At 47.9% G+C, this 20,543-nt stretch overlaps 1 protein-coding gene across 5 annotated transcripts in view; it reads left to right on the forward strand.

The window, feature by feature from the left end:
* FRMD4B (FERM domain containing 4B) overlaps positions 1–17,776 on the forward strand; it is a 159,482-nt gene extending 141,706 nt beyond the window's left edge. For all 5 annotated transcript variants that reach the window (XM_090021034.1, XM_090021036.1, XM_090021035.1 and 2 more), the window contains 12 exons: positions 477–553; positions 1,540–1,678; positions 2,144–2,285; positions 3,472–3,605; positions 3,693–3,812; positions 4,987–5,215; positions 8,262–8,318; positions 9,344–9,491; positions 11,073–11,192; positions 12,236–13,044; positions 13,893–14,025; positions 16,027–17,776. In XM_090021034.1, coding sequence (XP_089877160.1) covers positions 477–553; positions 1,540–1,678; positions 2,144–2,285; positions 3,472–3,605; positions 3,693–3,812; positions 4,987–5,215; positions 8,262–8,318; positions 9,344–9,491; positions 11,073–11,192; positions 12,236–13,044; positions 13,893–14,025; positions 16,027–16,147 — 2,229 coding nt within the window. In that variant the 3' untranslated portion in view covers positions 16,148–17,776. The remainder of the gene's footprint in view (positions 1–476; positions 554–1,539; positions 1,679–2,143; positions 2,286–3,471; positions 3,606–3,692; positions 3,813–4,986; positions 5,216–8,261; positions 8,319–9,343; positions 9,492–11,072; positions 11,193–12,235; positions 13,045–13,892; positions 14,026–16,026) is intronic.
* Positions 17,777–20,543: the final 2,767 nt, after the last annotated feature.

Genomic DNA, 20,543 nt, shown 5'->3' on the forward strand with positions numbered 1-20,543 from the left:
CCTGCAAAAAGCAAGCCTACCAAAATCCCATCCCACTGGGATGAGGTTGCCTGGAGGGTTCATACTGCAGCGCTGGTGCTCCCGCGCGCTCTCTGTATCGGACTGGGGGAGAAGGGCATGTTTTTCTTCACTTCCTGTGTGTCACCGTTTTGATTATGGCTTCTTCATTTAATCAGCGTAAAAATCCCTTCGGTTCTGCTCTCCGGACAGCGGGCTTTGTTACAGCGCCTCCTTTGACAGCAAGGGAGAAAGGGCTGCTCGGGACAGCAGAGGATTTCACAACTAAAATCAGCCCTGTGCAAGGCACAGTGTATAACAGTGCCACTTCCTTATCTTGCACACGGCCATGGCTCTGTGGTTAAATATTAATTGTGCTGGTGTGAGCTCCCACTGCCGTGAATACGCTGGTGGAAAGAGAGAGTTTGCTGCGACCCTGGGGCTGACCGTTTTGTTTCCTTCTCTCCCAATTCTCCTAGTTATTTCAATGGAAACAGCTGGAAAACCTGTACTTCCGTGAGAAGAAATTCGCCGTGGAGGTTCATGATCCTCGCAGGTGAGGCTGAGGCGGTGGCGATTGCATCTGGAAAGCTTTAGTCATCCGCTGATTAATCCTCTCATCGGCGGAGCTGCAGTGAATCAGGAGAGCGTGGATTTCTACGGGAAACCACGGCCCTGATCATTTGCTCGAGATACGGGCTGGATGTGGTCCCTGGTGTCCACTAGGTACCCGGAAGAAGAGCAAAGCCCCAAAAGGGCTCTGGGATCCATCGGTAATGTGGAGTGAAGCTTCAGAAGGCTTCAAAAAAGTGTTTTTTGTCCTCTCGAATTGCATACGCGACGGCCAGGGGAGCCCCTTGTCCCTGCTGTGCTCTCGGTGGGACTGTTTCTGGCAGCCCTAGATGTGCTTTGGGCAGCAGAGATGGATTTCACTCCTCCGTGGCCGGAAAGGACGTGACCGCTACCTACACACCTGCACCCTCAGTTCAGCAGCCCCTCTGTGTGAGGACCGGGTGGGACACTGCTAGCCAGGCATTCGCAACGCTTTCCAGTGAAACCCTCCTTCTTTGGATTTCCTATTTCCTTCCTTTGTCCATCAGACGAGCCCAGCTGGCTTGCTGCTCCCTTCGCTTTCCATCCGGAAAGCGGTGCAAAACACGCCCGAGACGCTCTTCCAACCCCCCTGCAATATTCTGCACGGCCTCTCGCTCTGTTCCCTGTTTTAGCTTTATAATGAACCTATCCCTTGACCTCTGCTCTCAGCAGCGTTGCACTTGCTGGAGCAGCAGCAGCCTTATTTTCCGTTTCAGCAGGTTGCAAAACTCAACAGGGAAGGGCTTTATGGTGGTGAAACCATGTTGTAATGTAAAGGGAAAGTTCAGAGCCTGGGGATGCGCTGAGCTAGGGAGTTGGGGGGTCGTGTTTAGACCACTGGCATAAAGGTTGTCAGGCCGATTTGCAGAAAGGCCATGCATGCATTTTCAACCTGAAAGGAACCAGCCTTAGCTTTCATCTCTCTTGCTTTTTTCCTCGCCCCATTAGGATTTCAGTGTCACGAAGGACTTTTGGTCAGAGCGGACTTGTAGTCCTGACCTGGTATGCAAACACTTCCCTGATCAAATCCATCTGGGTAATGGCAATCAGTCAACACCAGTTTTACTTGGACAGAAAACAAAGCAAAGTAAGTTACCAGACAAGTTACTGTGAGCAAAACTTGCTGCTCCCTTCCCTGTAGACACCTAAATACGCATTGTTTGAGAGTAAACCAGCCTTGCCTGAGCAGAGAGAAACGGGCTTTGTAGCCGGGATGTGAGCTGTTGAGCGGGAACCTGGTTTATTCAGTCTGTTTCAGCCTGCCACCAGGCGATGTGAAATCAGGAGTTTGCATTGTCTACCCTGTGACTCGCCTCTTTCTCACGTTCATTTTGAATGCTGTGCAAATAGTCGGGGTTTTCAGCGGGGATCAGCTTGGGGGAGGGAACCCTAAGCAGTGAAATCCAAAGCCGAAACTCCCATGCAGTGGCGCTGGCCTAGCGCTTCGCTTACCGGGAGATGAAGTGTGAAATGTCATCTTCTGTGACCCTTTGTTCTGAAGCTAATTAAGTAACTTGAGGATGTGGGATTTTTTTTTTTTTAACTCCTTCAGGCAAAAATTCCTTCAGCCAGGAGTTTGGACGATATAGCGATGGACCTGACTGAGATGGGCACGCCCAAGGTTTCCAAGCTAGTGACTTTGGAGGCAAAGAATCAGCTTATCATGGCCAGCAATGGCAGCTTAATCTCCTCAGGTAACGTCTGTTTTGAGTGAATCCAAGATGCTAAAGATTGTGTTTTTAAACGTGATCTCTTTTATTAGCCCATGTAAATAGTTGGCAAAATTGTTCTTTGCAAGCTTTCAGGTACAAACGCCCTTCTTCCAAGGATTTAGTCGGTCAAGAAGAAGAAGGGTGCTTGTGCCCGAAAGCTTGCAAAGAGCAATTTTGCCAGCTATTTAGTTTGTGTTTAAAATGGTGATATCTTTTATTAGACCAAGTAAATGGTAGGCAAAATTGTTCTTTGCAAGCTTTCGGGTACAAATGCCCGTCTTCCAAGAATTTAGTTGGTCAGGCAGAAGAAGGGTGCCTGTGCCTGAAAGCTTGCAAAGAACAGTTTTGCCTACTATTTACTTGGTCTAATAAAAGATATCACATTTTAAAACACAAATTAAATAGTTGGAAAAATTATTCTGTGCAAGCTTTCAGGCACAAGCACCCTTCTGCCTGGCCAGCTAAATAGTGGGAAGAAGGGTGCTTGTGCCCGAAAGCTCGCAAAAAACAATTTTTCCAACTATTTATTTGGCCTAATAAAAGATATCACATCTACCCTAAAGAAACTTGTCTGCCTGTGTCCTTAGACTAACACGGCTACAACCAACACACCCAAAAGAGTGTAATACACCGTGAACCCTGGGTGTAAGGAAAACTGACACCATTTCTTTCATATAGATATATACGCTGATGATGCAGATTTGATTTCTAAGTGTAACCACCCATTTTGCTGCGAGCGAGGAAACAGAAACGCACTGCATAGACTATTATACTGTGGGACACAACAATATCCTGTTACCTGCTTACTGAGCCTGCAACCATTACATGCCCGGGAAGCGCGGTGTCGGCTGGCGGGCAGCATCAGCCCCGCAGAGTGGAATCCAGACTTGTCTAATAAAATGGGGTGTGTTTTGGCTCTGTGTATGTACATGACTCAAGCACACAAATGAATGCCCTGTTTGCTTGTGTGTCCATGTATGAGAGTGCACACGGGATTATCGGGGGAAAAAAACAAATCTAGAGTTCCAGATCTCATAGAAAATGTAACTGTCTTCCTGCCCCTTTGGGAAATCCCAGCCTACAGGATTGGGCTGTGTATTGTCGGCCAAGGAAGGAAACAGGTCTACCCCACTGTGAATATTGAAGGGAAGTTGTTTTCTTCTTTCAGGGTCTCAGGATTCAGAGGTCAGCGAGGAGCAAAAGAAAGAGAAAATTACAGAGCTAAAGAAGAAGGAGAAGCTGCTGCAAGAAAAGCTGCTTCAGAAAGTAGAGGAGCTGAAAAAGATCTGCCTGCGAGAAGCGGTGAGGACTGGCGCTCGACTTGCAGCAAGGCGTCGGACCGCCTCCTCCCCGGCCTCTTGATAGTGGAGCGTCTTTTCTCTTCTGCAGGAGCTAACGGGCAAGATGCCGAAGGAGTATCCCCTGAGCGCGGGTGAGAAACCTCCTCCGGTCAGAAGGCGCGTAGGCACGGCGTTCAAACTGGATGACAACCTGCTCCCCAGCGAAGAGGTAGGCTTCTCGGTGACCGAGGGCAGCCGACATCTTGACCCAACATTTTTAGTTACTCCGGCTCTTGAGCGCACGTGTAGACGTGCTGACACCAAGGTTAAAATGGAGCCTTCGGGTGTCCGGGGACGGTCCACTGCTGCAGCCCCTGAGGCCAAGTTAGCTCAGGGGAGGTCTAGCCCCAGTAAGGCTCGATGCAGCACTGTTTGAAGCTAGTGGAAATGCGACTGTTGACTTTGAGAGAGGCTGGGCAGTCTCCGAAGGCGCTGGCCTACTCTGCGATTGGGTTTGTTCTTCCAGGCACTGAATTAGACAGTGGTTGAGGTTTTGATGGAGCCCCAATAGACGAACAAGGTTCGGTAGTACATCTTCTATGCATGCCAGGGCCACTGTGCCACTAGGTGGGGATTTGCCTGTATGGCACAACACAGGCTCCCCCCAGGGCAAATCACTTCACATTATCCATGGAGCTCAGGAGGCACTTTGCTGGCTGGGGATGGCAAGGGAAGTGATCACAAGCAACATCCCGTGCCGTCTCTGGGCAGACACCAGTCCCGCTCACGTCTAAAGACTGGATGTAACCAGGTTTCTTCTCTAAGTAGAGTGTGGGGTTGTGGATGCTTTGCATCCCTCTGCCACCAGCAGCTCTGTGCCCTGATTCACAGGGCTGCCACAAGCCAGTGTGAAATCCTGTTGTAGCAAACCCTTGTGACATCGCTTAATAACACACTTAGCATTTCTGCAGGGCTTTTCTCAGATTTCTTTACACACGTTAATTAATTAAGCTTTCAACGCCCTGTAACAAAGCTGTGACGATATCAGTTTTGCATCTGGCTATGTGAAGCGGAGCAAGATTTGGTTTCAGATGGAGCCGAGACGTTTCATGCTCTAAAAATTGGGTCCCTGGCGTCTAAACACGGATTTAGGTTTTGCACTTTAGTTACCCACATTTGACCATTTTGTAACCTGTCCGGAGGCCTCTGCCAGAGAGCTGAGCAAGAGATTGCAGGAGTCTTTTTAAGCCTTTAAGTATGTCTGGCAATACTTCTTTTCACTTAAGATTTCATCCTGTAATACGGGGTGCACCTGGTGTTTCATTTACTCAGGTAAATGTATGTGCCTGGTTTCCATCTGCAAGCCAGTGTAATAACACAGAGCTCATGTCACAAATTGGCAGGACCCCACCTTACAAAGCTTGGAGAGCAATTTCCTCATACAGCAAAAGCTGGTGGAAGCGGCAAAGAAACTGGCTAGCGAGCCAGACCTATGCAAAAACGTGAAGAAGAAGAGGAAGCAGGATTATACGGACGCCGTCAAAAAGCTGCAAGACATAGAGCATTCCATTAACAAATACCGGATCAAGAGTGGCAAAAAACCAACCCAGAAATCAACCCTCATTATACCAGGTAAGGGCCGGGAGTCACCGCATCCTGGTGAGGATGAAAACGCAAGGTCCATGTTACGGTTCCCTTTTGGTTTATAGCGTTAGTGTGCCCCTGGCATGGGCATGGGAGGGAGGAGAGATGTGCTTGACGCATCGTCTTGCATGTGAAGCAGAGCGTACGAGAGCCGTGGCAGAATATGCTGGAGGAGAGGCTTCTGCACAAGTGCAGGCTTGTTCGAGCATCCAGGACAGACGGAAGAATTAGCATGCAGGGAAAGGCTGGCAGCATCGTTTCAGTCGAAACTGGCGTGGTACCTCGGTCTGTAACGCATCATGTGCTGCCTCGGTGCCGAGATGAGCTGCTCCATGCAGGATCTCCGAGCTATTCCAGCGCCCCAGTACGACACTCGTCCCCCTCCTGTTATTTTGAGTTGCACAATGAAAGGATTTTTCTGCACAGCCAGTGCTGGGGAAAAGATGGAAAATAATTGGGCAGCAAAGAATCCATTTTTTGATGAGAAAGTACTGACTTCCATTAAGATACTGATGGGGAATGGGCACGGCTGCATGTAGATCCCAGAAAGGAGGGGCTTACTTTCTTAAAAGTAGAGCGGTAATGACAGTGCTATTTCCTTCTTACTGGCTTTCTCCCAAGTACAGGCAAGTTCTGATTTTTGCTCCTTTATAGGAGAGTGCAGGGATTAGCAGTTCATATGCCTGGGCTTAGCAAAAAAACTGAAGGATCTCATGCTTCCTTTTGGCTTTCTTTGCTGATAAATGGCTTCAGGACACATTTTACAGCTCCTCCACCAGGAACATCTGTACACATGGTTGAAAATATTTAATCCGTCTCACTCTGCTCCTTCTGTTGCTCCCAGGGGATATGTCGTTTCATGAGATGCATCTTTCTCTTGCAAGGTGGAAAGGGAGAGTGACACGGGCCCCTCTCTATATCAGCTGACACCTTCAGTAAATGTACAGCTGGCATGGCAGCGTGGGGCCTCTTTTCCAGCCTATGTTCTTCCCTCTGAGTATTGCAGCAGCGATGGGGGTCGCACATAACCTAGATCTTCTGCCAGGGTAGCTGCTGTCCTTGAGTTTCAGAATTCATTTTGCATTGATTTCCAGCAAGGGATGGAGGTTGAGGAGAAATGGCAATGCCAGGCTTTTGAGCCTTCCCAAGTGGACTGACAGCTTCCAGTGGGCAGGGGCGCGATAGCATCCGTTCTTCCAGCCTGGCATTTACAAACCACAGGTTGAAGATGGGAGGTGCTGGCTCTGGAAGGCCTTTAAAATAAGTAACAGGCTGTGGCAATGAGGCAGGAAGTCAGTGATGAAGCAGTCAGCCATGTGGATGCCACGGGACAGTGGGTGTGAAACCACCGTTGTTCGCTCCATGGAGCTTGTGGATTCCCCTGTTAGGACAGGGAAGTGGGGAGATACAACCTTCAAACCTCTCCTTTCGCTCCTGGGGCTTGACTTTGCTGGGAGTTTTTCCTGAGTAAGGGATTACATGCAATGGGAGGGAAGTGGTCTGGATGACTCGGGAGGTCCCGCCAGCCCCAGGTGAGTAAGGACTCCAAGATGTGACTAAACATGACCCCGAGCCCAGCCTCACAACTTCCCTGACTGCTGGGCATGTGTCAGGCTGCCAGGAGGGCAGACCTGGCGTTCCTGTAGGTTTGTCCAGGGCTCTTAAGCAGTCCTGGCCACCCCCAGACACTACGCACATGGTGGCAGAAAGCTGAGAGTCAGCCTTTAGCTAAGGAGCATGGCCGTGAGTCATTGCAGCTGTGGGCTGCAGGAATGATTTGTTGGAAATGATGTATTAAATAGCGGCATTGATTTGTCCATTCAGCCCTGCAGTGTTCTCATTGCAGCCCTCTGGGGACAGGAGATACAGCACGTATTTGACTTTCACAGTCCCTCTTCCAGGCCATGCCGCTCGTCTCCATTGCAACGCTTGCCGCTGTTGCTCGCACACCCTGGCTGCAGGACACTCTGGGGGTGCCCTTTTCATGTGGAGCAGTGTCTGACTGACACTTGTGCCACGGCAGATGGTGCATGTGGTCTGGCACACTTTGACTGGATTAAGTGGGGAGCCACTGCCAGACAGCTGACTTGCTGACTGTAAGACCTTCAGATTCATTATCTTAGAAGTGAGCCAGATCTTGATACCTTTGCTCTATGTTGGCCCTGGCCAGCGATGAGCTACAGAGGGAGGGAGATGGATGGCCTGGATGGTTGTGTCCAATTTGTGGCAGGTCTGGTTTTCTCCAGATAGCAGCCGCCCTTCCAGAGTTGCTGCCTTCCTAAACCGCAGTGACCAGACATTGTCGAAGAGTTCAGAGTAACCAACTCATGTAACTTGTGTTTGTGCGCGCGGATGCTGATGATGGACGGAAGAAACAGCCGGGCTGTGGAAGTGGAAACAACTGCTGTGGCAATCACCAGCTCTTTTCTGATTCGCCTTTCCCTCCCTGATGCTTAGGGTTAATACACTGGAGCATGAGAGTCCTTCCAAGGTGGTCTGGTCGGATCAGACCCTTCTGCTCTGATGTATTCACCAAAAAATAAATACAAAAAGTGCAAAGACTGCAGCGACCGTATTCGGGATACTTCAGGCACGCTACTGTATATGTGGCATAAGGGAATGGAAATCCATGATGGTCCTCTGGATTCATTTCCATGTAACAAAGAGCAGGGGTTGTCCAAATTCTCAAAAGCCCCTAAAAGTCCCATTTTTATAAGTGATTCACAGCTAAGTTGTCTGAGGTATTTAGGTGCTTAAAGAAGCAGACGTGTGCCTCGTGATATTGTGAGATGCTCCTAAGTAGGTTCGACACCAAGCATCGGTATATTAGTAGTTTATTAAATCACAAGGTAAGCAGATAAGATGGGATTTGAGCAGCAAATACGAGTGTCTACAGACCATGAAAGGCTAATTATGCTTTGCACTGTATTGCAGAACAGATCCAGCTGGCTCTGAAGTGCTTTTAAAAAATACTGTGTAAAGTATTGAGAAACCTCTACTTGTGGTGTTTCAGATCCTTTATTTTCCTTCACAGATGATATCATCCCATCGGAGAGCAGCTCTTTGTCTGATACAGCAACATATGATGATGGTATGTGGCTTGTGCTTTTCCTTTTATGAAGCCTGTAAGGGCCTGTATAAATAGTAGTACAACTGCTTTTTGATGTCTTATTTTGACCTGATGCTGTATTGTAGTTTCCTATATCTTCTTTTTCAATCCCAGGTATTTTTTGCTAAGCTTTCGGATACAGAAAAGGGAGGAAGAGGCTTAACAAGAGTCCATTGTTTGAAACGGTTTATAGGTCAAAAGTGTGAACCCAGTCATCTGTTTGGGAGATTGTTGTTTTAATGGGATTCATCTGCAGAGATACCTGGATCACACTTTTACAAGTAAACCTTTCAGCAGTAGTCATGGGCAGGGGAGGGCACTTCCTGAGGGTGAGCAATCAGCCAGAGGAGGCATTATGCAAGAGAGAGTGCCCCTCACAGCTATTATAAACCACAGAAATATTGGAATATAAAGTGAAAATAATTGTCTGCTGAGTGATGAACCACATCTTGCCACAGATCTGGTGTTTTGCTTTTAGCATGCATGGTTTTCTCCTTTCTGTCCAGCCACTGGCTGGAAAGATTGTGGCTTAACCTCCCACTAGAGATGGAGCACAGTCATTTGGGCACAAACATCATCTAAGCAGCTACCAATGTTATCGAGAGGGCCTTATTCTGGTCTCACTTACTGCAGCTTCACATTAGTGAGTCCTGGTGACTTTTTAAAATGTCGTGACCTCAAATTTGCCGTCAGCACCTGAGTGTGAGAATGTGCTTCTCACCCCAAGCTGTCACACCTGAGTGTGAAAGCATGGGGCACCTGCACCTACCAAAGTCGGGGGAGGCTTCGCTCTCAATCGTGGAGGCACGGGGAGTTCAGGACAGGCGTCTGGGACAAGAGAAGCCCCTAGGGTTGGCGCTTGTTGCCCCCGCGGTCTAGAGAGTGTGCGCCGTGACCACAGACGCCTGGTTGCAGCTGCAGTCGGGGGAAGGACCCAGCCGTCTGAGAGAGGATGCTGACGTGTTTAGGATTTTGCTCACCAAAAGCATAATGTTGCTTCCCAACAGCCAGCGAGTCCCTGATCCTGCCAGTGCAGAAAACAAGCTCTGTACCGCTTTCTCCAAGAACCCCTCCGCCAAAGTCTCTTGGTGTGGAGAGAATCCATCTGAGGAAATCCTCCATAAATGACCAGTACTTAGAAACCAGATATACCAGGTATGATGCATCTCATGCCGCTGATGACCCCAGCGGCTTCCGGTTGGTGTGAGCCCGGGGCTATTCAGTGCGAGATTTCTTTTGTCGTGAATACACCAGTATGTCCTGCTGCTGAATGACATAGCAGAAGACAACGCCTTTGTTAAATGGGGACTTCGCTTCTGTGGTTGAATATATTGTTTAATGATTGTCATTTTATATGAAGTGGGTTTATTGGTAGAGGTAAACTGTGGAGAAGCACAGTTAAGTCGGAGCAGTTTATGTGGGAAATGGAAAGTGGGTTAGAGATTTAATGATAGGCGTGGCATGAAAAAACACCTCGCCCACTAGCCCTTCCATCCTTCACTTCCGTTTGTGCGGCTTGTTTCCGCCCTTTGTCTCCACGTTGACAACGATGGCCTAATCCTGTCAGGTCGCACACGTCCACGTAGATCCTAGCAGAATCGCAGAAGAGGCACTGTCCTCGCCTGACGTTTTCAAAGGCTTTGACACTGGTGAGAACCGAGCAGGAGACAGACCTAGGTCATGAACAGTGCTGTAAACAGTCCCATCCTCAAGCAACACGGCTCCAATGCCCCCTGTACGCAGTGCAAGGATCAGGCCCTATATGTCAGAATATGAGGTCCCTGACAGATGCTACGCTTAAGACATGATTAACTGGTCGATCATGTCTTAAGTCGTGACCAGGCCACGCATTCATTCAGTGAATAGCATGATAAAATGAAGCAGCAGCCACAAAGTCGTTACACAAAATGTATTATTGTAGTTATCATGCAATAATAATATTGTATTATTCCAAATGATATGTTATACATTATAATTATACAAATGATACAAATTAATAAATATTAGTAATATTTTGGTTATTACACAATGCAATCACAGACATGTATGATAGCTTTCAAGACTTCCAGGTGCTCCAGCGGCTCGGAGCACCCTCAGTTGATGAGGGAGCGCACCGTGTGCGCTCCTGACTGGGAGCCCAGATCAGCTTAGCCACAGCTCCCAGCCGGGGCAACACAAGGAGCCAAGCTTGCTACTTGCCAGTGCAGGGGGAGCCTGGGATCGGGCTCCCCTTGCATCATCAGTAGGGCACAATAGGATCTAATGCAGGATCCCACAGTCATGATTCCACATCAGATCCCATCATGCTTTTACTTGACCATCTGCCAGGGTCCTGAGGGTACTTCAGACAATGCTGGGTCATTGGCTTCTGTTCCCTTGAGTAAGCAGAATTGCATCAAATCCACGTACAGAATTGAAAGCATTGAGAACTGTGAACACTGCTTCTGTGCTGCTCCTCAGTTACCTATTCTGTCTCCTGTTGCACATCTCTGTCCCTCAGCATATTATCCTGCATGAACATCTCTGCTGCATTACTGTCTTGGAGCCTGTGAACTTCTGGCTGTTTCTGCAGTGCTAGCTTTCGCACTGGGAGATAGACACCTGTGCTCACTTCTGCTTTCATTGCCACTGGTGGTTTTTTTCTTTTGGTTCTGTCTGCAAGCTAACATCACATTGCATTTTATGGGCGATAGCTGGATGATAACTGCACATTGGATCCTCTGTTTATAATCCCAGGGACCCCCTTTCAACACACAGTAGTCCCTACCGGACACTGGAACGGCAGCCTTTTGGAGGGAGAAGCATGCCTACCACACCTGTCCTTACACGCAATGCCTACAGCAGCAGCCAATTACAGTAAGATGATTTCCTTTTTCCTAAAGCGTGACATGAATTTTGGGCCACAGAGAAATAAAACCAGTGACAGTAGAAATAGGATCCCTTCGTGTGGGACAGCTGCCCAGTAGAATCTGGATTTGCAATACGTCTGCCTGTGATTTTTCAGGTGCCTGGTTATACATTAGCTGTTACTTGCTTGTACACATGTGGCATGCAGACGATGGTGTTTATGTGTGCAACCAGATTTCATGCACACAAATACCATCAACAAATGGGAGTGCATCCAAAATGTCGCATGCAAACATAGACATTGGCTTAAAGTGGGTTTGAAAATGTTGCCCTTCTGCTGATGGAGGACAGGTACGGAGAGGCAGTGGGGGATCACGCTGGGTTTCTAAACAGCACAACTCCAGGAGTTTCACATTTGAGCTACATGGTATTGCTCATTTCGGGCAAGATTGGCAAACACTTAAGAGGCCACCTGTCAGCGTGATCTTGTCAGTCTATTCATGTGGCTAATAAACTTTCGAGTTGGGGAGCACTGAGGGCTTATGAATGTATAACTCCTTTCCAAAATGTGATCATACCTAAGCCTGACTTCACTTACACTATTGAATTATCTGGTGCTTTAGCTGCCATCAGAAATGTCCCTTACAGGCAGTAGAGCTTGGCGAGGTTTGCTGCAGCTGTAATCCAGACCTTTTATGCAAGAAAAAATAAAAAGCTAATTTATGAGTCCATGCATGGACCTCCCTGGATCTGGGGGAAGACAATGCACTGCCTAAATGGGATCTTTATCTTCCCCATCCTTAGCTAAAGGATTTCAATTACTGTAAATTGAGCTTGGTATAAAGCCTTTACCATACTCTACCAAACCCCTGGCAGGAACAAAGGAGCTGTTCTGATTGCTATGACAGGTGGGCTAAAGAGTATCCACCCAGGCCCTGGCATTGCCTGCTCATCCCTTACTCTATACTGTAGTCTGGCACAGCACACAACATGACAACTCCCAAACTTCCATGTACAGCTGCTCTTAACCACCTAATCTCCTGCCGTTTCAGGCCGGACGTTTCCCCGCAGCACTGCAGACAGCGCAGCGGCAGCCTGGAGTCCCAAACCCATTTGCTGTCCGAGACTGTCGGGGAAAAGCCTGCGTTCTCCATCTCCAAATCTCAGCGAAGTAGCAGCACGGAAATCTTGGACGACGGGTCATCCTACACCAGCCAGTCGAGTGCAGAATATTACTGCACGACACCGACTCCCAACCCATATTACACCACGCAGACATTAGACAACCGCACACGGGGCCGGAGGAGGTCGAAGAAGCAAAACATTTTGGCTGCCAATTCGGGGAGCATGCCAAACCTTGCCCAAAAGGACATCCGAAACGGGGTCTACCAAAAGAGTCCAGGGCAGCCTTCCTCTAGCTACTATATTTCTGGATACGCCCCGTATGCCGAATGTGACGTTTATTACAATGGAGGCTATGTTTACGAGAGTGATACAGAGGGGCAGTATAGCGTCAACCCTTCCCATCGCTCGTCAGCGCACTATGGATATGACCGTTACAGGGAATTCAGGTCCTACCGCGAAGATGAGATGGAGAGAGTACCACACAACCCCTACGCGACTCTAAGGCTTCCGAGGAAGCAAGTGGTTAAAACGGAGCATATAACCAAAAACATTCACAAGGCCTTAGTAGCAGAGCATCTCCGCGGTTGGTACCAACGTGCCTCGGGTCCAAAAAAAGAGCAGGGTCATAGCCTGCAGGCAAGCTTTGACTCTGATCGAGGATCTCAGAGGAGCTTGGGCTTCGCTAGCCTGCAAGTACCGTGCTCTCCTAGCAGCCGGGTTTCTTCTTTCTCTTCAGGTAACGTCCGATTCATGATACATTAGATGTGCTACTTATCCCTTCAGGGGGTCCATCTCTGTGGCCTTTTTTGCTCTTGCAACTTCAGTGATGGGAATGTGGCTGCATACATATAAATTCAGGGCAGATATTCCCTCTCCATTCCCCCCCCCAACAAAACTGAAGAATAGTTTAAATAGGAATTTTTGGCAGAGAAAAGGCTATATTTGGTCCGATGATTTAATGATGCAAGTAGAACAAATGCTCTCAGTCGGGCTAGGCCATGGCCCCAAGCTACGCCATGGACCCCAGACTGGTTATGCCTGCAAGATCACTCCCAGACACGCTGATGATGCAAGAAGCAGTGTCCTGTCTGGGTCCCAGAAAGTGGTGCCAGTTGAGAAGCTTGCGCTCTGCTTCCTGGTGGTATTGTTTTTCTGCAAATTTCACTGGAAAGGATACCACCACCATGGTGATCCATCTGAAAATGGGCACAAGCTTAGCTGTCTGGATATTGCCATAAGGCAATAGGGAATAAGAAATCATCCAGGCACAGCGGGTCCCAGAAAATAGTTGTTCACCAAATATACGCAGTGGGCAGAGGCCTGGCTCCGTGCATGCAATGCTGCAACTGCCCTGGTCTCTGAGACAGGGAGCACACTGATTGCCACTGAATAGAGAGGGCTGGTGTTCAAAGCAATGCCACCCTGCTACTCTCAATGGCGGCCGCATGCCTTGCTCCCCAAAGTACTTTGAAACACAAAGTCCTGTGCAAACCCGCAGAGATCCTTGCTGGGAAAAGTCTTCCTGCTTTCAGTCATTGTAGCCAGAAGAGGATTAATTTGCTGGTTTTGTTCTTAAATCTCTAGCTTCTTCGACAAACGCTTCTGGGAACTGGAGGAACCAGACAACCGCGGGACTTGCTGATTATGATACCTTGTCTCATTCCTCTTACACCAGCTGTTATGCAAATGTTTATAGCAACTTCCCACTGCAGAGCAGGTGAGTAGGGCGCACCAAGGCTGCCTTCTGCTCCGTATAGGCTTTTAAAGCTTGTGCAGGTAGCAGCCTGGTTTCAGGTCGTCTCCAGCTAAACCGGAGTGATCCATGAAAGCCGGTGACCTGCAGCAGATCTGCTGTGTCGAACTGAAAGGAGAGTATTCATGGGCTGCTTTCCAGCTGCTCAAGTGTGATGTTCCACGTCAGCGATAACATGCTTAGATGGCCTCCCTTATGCAGATATCCTGGCAGGCTATTAGCTGCTATCAGTGGGCGTAGCTCTGTTTTGACACACCTGCTAAGGACCTGTCCCACTTTCAGCTGGGCCAGGGCATCGGCTGGGCGGGACATAGACTTCTCCCTGTCCTAATGATAAGGAAACAATGCAGGGAGAGGTTGAAGGGCTTGATTTTTTTATTTTATTTTTTTTACCTGCCAAAATGCTGGCAAGGGTAGGCAGAAATATCCTGTTTTCTGTCACCTGTCTGCAAGGAAAGACGCATCAAAGTCCTTAGTCCAGAGCACTGATGAACAGGGGAGCATTGCTGTTGGACCTGCCCCCAGGGTGGCAGTGGCCTTGACCATGTCCCACCCTTCCTCAACAGACTTCTGTGTGAGCCAGGAGTAAAGTTTCTCTTCCAACTAATATCTGTGATGGCATTCAAAGAGGGCATGGACAGGTAGTCCCCATTAATAGACTGTGCATATCACATAGGGAGCTTCATAGTCAGAGAGTTTTGGCTTGATGTGGCTACAAAGACAGCTGTCTCGGGAACAGGGAGTGCAGCTTTGGACGAGTTGGCACGTCTTTCTCTCATTCAGATGGGTTCAAAACTGGCCACTCTGTCCCTGATTTCACTCTGGTGCTATTTACAGTGCAGCACGTTGCTTCAGTGCTGCAGAGATTCATGTGACTTCTGCTTCTCCTTGTGTCTCTTTCCTCCTCCCCTTTCCAAACTCCACCTGTTAACAGTCAGAACAAAGACCTTCTGTGCACCAGCGCAATGGTGCCTGCAGACGTGAGATCATGTTTAAATACTCTAATGCTAAGTGTAGCCAGCTGTAGCAAGTACTCCACCTTCCATGAGTTGCAATATTTGCTCGCTGCCGGGCTGGCATGTGTGAAATACGCCCCTTCGATCTTCCATTTATGTGTGTGTTTTAAAACAAGCATTTAAAACAAAAAAAAGGAGCATGAAAGCTTCACAGTAATTTTCACCAAATGCCTTACAGCTTTCAGTTTAGTGCCGTGACTAAAAGATCTACAGTAACAGCGTTTCAAAATACAATTTCTACTAATGGTTTAATGGCCTAGAGTTGGATTTTGCAACGTGCAAATAAGCTGCCTATTTTGACAGCAAAAGATTTACGTGAGCCGCGGCTTTTTTTTTTTCCCCCCCCATTCTGATCATTTGGTCCAAATATGCACCAGTATTGCCTGTGATCTTTAATCCACCGATGAATGTGTGCTATATTGTGATTTTTTTTCCCCCATTCTGATCATTTGGTCCAAATATGCACCAGTATTGCCTGTGATCTTTAATCCACCGATGAATGTGTGCATGCTGTGAATGTCTGAGACAGTGTGCAGTCCTCTGCAGTTCAGCATTCCCGCAAGTGCCAATGAAGTGCAGATCATGGTTATTGTATGTGGCTCTTAGGATCTTTTGCAAGTGAATTGCTATCACTCCACTGAGATCCGTAGAGCTGCAATAGCTTATGCCTGCTGAGAAAGCCTGCCCCTTTTACCTGTTCCTCTCTACAGAACAAATACCAGGATTCGCACTGTGTTGGCGTAAGTTCAGAATAACAAAATAGACTTGAACTCCTGAGGCCGGGGGTTTGCTCTGAGCTTATGCTGCAATAATTGAGATCAGAATCCAGCTCTGAATCTCCTCTGCCAGCTTTCGGTTTATTCCTAAACCATTCCCAAGCCAGCACCAAACCCTTCCCCGTGGAAACGTTGCTCTGTCCTTTGTCATTGGTGCCATGTTTCTTTCGCAGGGCATATGCAGAGCCAAGCCAGCTGGAGGACGATGCTGAGGACCGGTTGGAAGACGGCTTACACGATAACGAGCAGAGACTGTTTTGGCACGAGGACTCTAAGCCCGGGACGCTCGTGTAGGTCGCCAGCCACCTTGCATTTCAATCGCCTTGTGCCTTGCACTGAACGCTGCTATCCCGGCAGAGGTCTTCGGTGGAGTTTCCCCAAATGAAAAACAAAAGCACGTTGATGTTTGCTGGTGCAGATCCCCATCAGCATTAAGAGGGACGTGACAATTACAAAGCCTTACCAACAACGGCGTTTCTTCCTTAATCCAGACAGTAGCCGAACTGCGTGAGGGCAAGCCACGGTTTCATCTACGACAACATGCAGCACTTGGATGAAGTATTTATATTGAGCAAGCACTTTTTGAAGACTGCAAGGTGCGGAAGGCAAACCTCGAAGAAAAAAAATATGAAAAGGGGACTCTTTGTGGGGAAACCGGCATTTGAGGAGCACAATTCGAATGGCTGAAAGAAGGAATGAGAATTTCTTCTGCGGTAGCTTGTGATGGGCTTCATAAGCTGATGAAGGATTTTGTGTATGAATGAGGCAAAGGTTGACTTAATCAGTATTGGATGCTTACTTGAAGGAAGGCCAGCTTTTTTTTTTAAACAGAGGTTTGAGTGAGCTTAATTGTTTTTTGGGTGTTGTTAGGAGTGTTTGTTGTTTAGCACCACAGAATGAGTTTCCAGAAAGAAAGCGACCTGCTGTTGCAACGTGTAACATAAAACTAACTTTACGTGGTTGTGGATTTTGGAAATGGAAGCGGTAAGCTTTGAATTTTTATTCCACGATAAAATAAAAATTGGTAATTTCGCGTTCAGTGAATTTTCAACGGTACAGTGTCATTGTGCAGATGAGCATGCGGATTTTCATGTTGAATGCACAGTGAACAGTTCAGCAGACAGCTAGTATGTTTTGCTCTGCCATTTTCAATTAAAAAAATCGGAGATGGGATGCTTTAGTTATCGCATATTGAACAATGTTGTTATAATGGCCAGTATTTTAAGGTGGTTGCAAAAAAAACAAAAACAAAAGAAAAGAAAAAGACCAAGTGGGTGCCTTAAAATTTAGGGCATTGAATTGTACAATGTATCATCCAAAATGCCAGGTGCATTACTGAGTCACTGAGTGACAGCAGCGTTTTCACATAAAATCATTTATGTTCTTTTAAAAAAAAATGAACTGCAGTTTTAATCTAGGAGGGATAAACCTACCTCATATCATCCATATGTAGGAATGAATTAGCGTGGATTCTCTCGTGTAATTTCCAAAAATCTCATTTGCATACGGTTAAAATAAGTCTTGTTTCTCAGCTGTACTGTGCTTCAGGAATCCATAAAATGGTGCTCTTTTTTTCCCCCCCTTTTATACAGAGGGTTTAGTTACTCCTTGTGCATATTGTGAATAGAAAAGTTTCTGATAAAACTTTTTTGAACATTTTTTTACCAGTATTCCAAAGCATGTAATATATATATGGAAAGACAAATTTGTTAAGCTGGTCCTTAGGCATTTGTATTATTAGAGTTGAGGTTTGGAATAAAGGAGCAAAAACTAAATGACAAAAAAATATATTTATTTGTTTTTGCATATTTGTATAGCCTTCTAGAAATGCAAAAGCCCTTTTTTGCCTATTCTTTTACTACTCCTGACTTTTTGGGACCTATTATTTTGTATGGGTCAATAAACTAAAAGTATGCTACGAAAGCTGTTTTAGTATTCTCCTATTTCTGCGGGGGATTTCAATCACAGTTTGGTGCGTGCTACTTGTGCTTTCATCTAGGCATTCATCACAATTCATCAGGGTCTGGTTTCTCATTAGCCTGTAGTATTTATTGCCATGTGGGAACCCATCAAGGATTTTTCCTACCAGTGTTTGTACATCATGCATCCTGGGGCATGAAAGAGGGTTTGCATAATGCGTACAAGTGAGGCGCATGATTCAGCTTTGGAAAGTGAGTCACGAAGCTATTGAAGCCCCCCCGAGAGAGCACTGCTTCAGCTCTCAGAACCAGATTTCCTGACGGCGGTGGGCACCGACGACTCCATCTCCGGTCAGCGAGAGCCGCGAGGTGCTCAGAACTGCCGCAGACTCGGACGTGAAGTTTATTAGTGCTGGTAAATGTAAGTAACCTGTTAACCCTTTTTCTTATTTCTCCCTGAAAATACTCTAAATGCAACAGAAAGTCAACAAACACAACCAGAAATGGCCTCCGGGGCATAGACCGTCGATTGCTCGTTGCCCGGGGCCACGCGTCCTAGTGCAAAAGGCTTCCCTTGGCCGCACAACCACGACCTGCTCATTGTAATCTAATCTATGCTGTCAGACTCGATCTGTCATCAGCATCCTTCTCATTGATTTCCTTTCCCTGCTGTGGCAGTAGAGGAGGATGTCTCCAGCGCAATGCAAACAACTCCCCCTCCGTGTCTTTCCTTGCTGATAAACCTCACCCCAAACTGCACTGCGGCAGCTACCCTCGGCCTTTCAGCCCAGCTCAAGGTGATCGGCATCAAACTTGGCTGAGGACAGAGTGACTCGCTGGCAGCAGCTCACCAAGGAGAAAAAAAGTCTCGTGAGAAGTGACTTTTGGGGGGGGGGTTTCCCCCAATAGCAGCAGAGCACGTTTTCCTGGCAGAATGATTTCCGTCTCGTTACTCCAGTCCGATCTTTTGTGTGCATGCGTGCATGTGTGTGTGTATACACTAATTCTTCCTGGGTTCTTCCTCCTCGTCCCTATAAGCTGCTTATCTAGCCCAGAGTGCAAGCCCCCATCTTGGTTTTATTGAAGTCAATGGCTAAAGTCCTCCTCAATTCAGTGAGTGCTGGAGGAGTCCCTTCGTTCTCTATAGGAGCTGCTTCCAGAAGGACAAGCAGGCCATGCAGTGCCTTCTCCAGGTCTCGCCCTCACCGGCTTTGCAGGTTCTTCCAGCTCAGCTGCCCTGCGTGACGCAGAGGAGCAGGTCGTCAACACCTCTGCAACGCTGCTGTTTCATCAAAGCTACCCGACCGGCCAGTGTCACCAGTGTGAGAAACGGGGGGAACGCCCCTGATCCAGAACACGCTGCCCCACATTACGTGGCCTCCGCCCTCACTAATGGAAGCCCGAAATGTGCGGTCACAAACAGCACCCCAAGTACGTTTCCCCCTGTTTCATCTCGGCTCGGGGGTGAACCTTTCATTCTAAAATTTTGGAAGGGGGTCACTGACTCATTGGCCATGGGACGTTCAAGTGATGGAGGAAAAGCGACGGGCCTAACCCCCACGTTAGCACAGGGCTAGGTTTGTCGAGCAAGGGTTTTTCTTCCATGAAACCGGGGTGACTGGGCGCCAATATTCCTGGACTCTTCCTTCTGTATCGGTCAAATCCTGTGTCTGCTGTCCCACTGCATTGCTCCAGGTTTATCTGGGGTGGTTGGAAGATGTCGAGTGCAAGAATGAGACTTGGTGAATTTGGTGATGCGTTAAGTGATGATGAGCCTGGCCCCCACTTTTTGGTGCACAAGTTTGCTGAAATATAGCCCCAAATGCTCCAGCTCAAACATTTTAAGAACACCAGGACCTTGATGATGCCCTGCTTGTCCACTGATGGTGCTTACCGAAGTAAATGGAGGAGTTGAGATAGCTGTAGCATGATGGGCAGAGGATGTGGTCCCTCCTGCTCTCAGGCAGTGCACAGGGCAGCACTGACAGAAGAGCAGCCATCGAGCTTTAAGGGTGGAAGAAATCAAGTAGAAATACAGAAGCAAGGGAGGAGGCTTTTGCAACTTGGGAAAGGGCTGAGAACAGCTTCTCACCACTGGCAGGTAATGGACTCTGCACACAACTAGTTAGAGACCAGGGAACATGGGTGGAGGGAAGGAGGGAGGAAGCTGGGGTAGACAGCCCTAAATGGGGGGAAAGGCACAGGGAAAAACTGGAGACTTCATATCCCACCTAGTACTGGCATTTTGGCTGCTGATGCTTTCCTCCAGGAGAGGCACAGGGAGGTCCTGCAGAGCTTGCCTGCGGACAGGAGGTGGTAGTTGCTAGCAAGGCCCCTGGGCTGCAGATGTTACGTTCCTGGGCTGCAGATGTTCGTTTCTCGCGGATGTGATCCAAGCCTCAGAGCACAACGCCCCGGCAGAGCGGGGGCAATTCAGGCCTTGTTCTTGCTCCGAGCTTTTGCGGATCTCATTCTTTATTGATTTCTGTCTTTTATTTCTGTAGTTACGTTCCAGCTGAAGAGTTGTGAACCTACTTGTACAGCACCATAGTGTTGAGGTGGGAATGTCTGCTTGTACTTGAGATGATTTGTTTGCAGCTGAAACACAGATCTCGCTTGTGCCCCCTCTGCGTTATTTCATCCGTTCTTGCAGCTGTTTTAGCAATGGGGCTTTGGCCTTTTTTCAAGCAGGGACAGTGAGGACATCTAGCGTCCTGGCAGCATCGTTGCAGGTACGAGCATGCTCACCTTCCATCCTCAGCTTTCTCAGC

Source organism: Crocodylus siamensis, chromosome 11 (assembly GCF_052110815.1).
Source record: "Crocodylus siamensis isolate JL-2025a chromosome 11, ASM5211081v1, whole genome shotgun sequence".
Taxonomy (NCBI): Eukaryota; Metazoa; Chordata; order Crocodylia; family Crocodylidae; genus Crocodylus; species Crocodylus siamensis.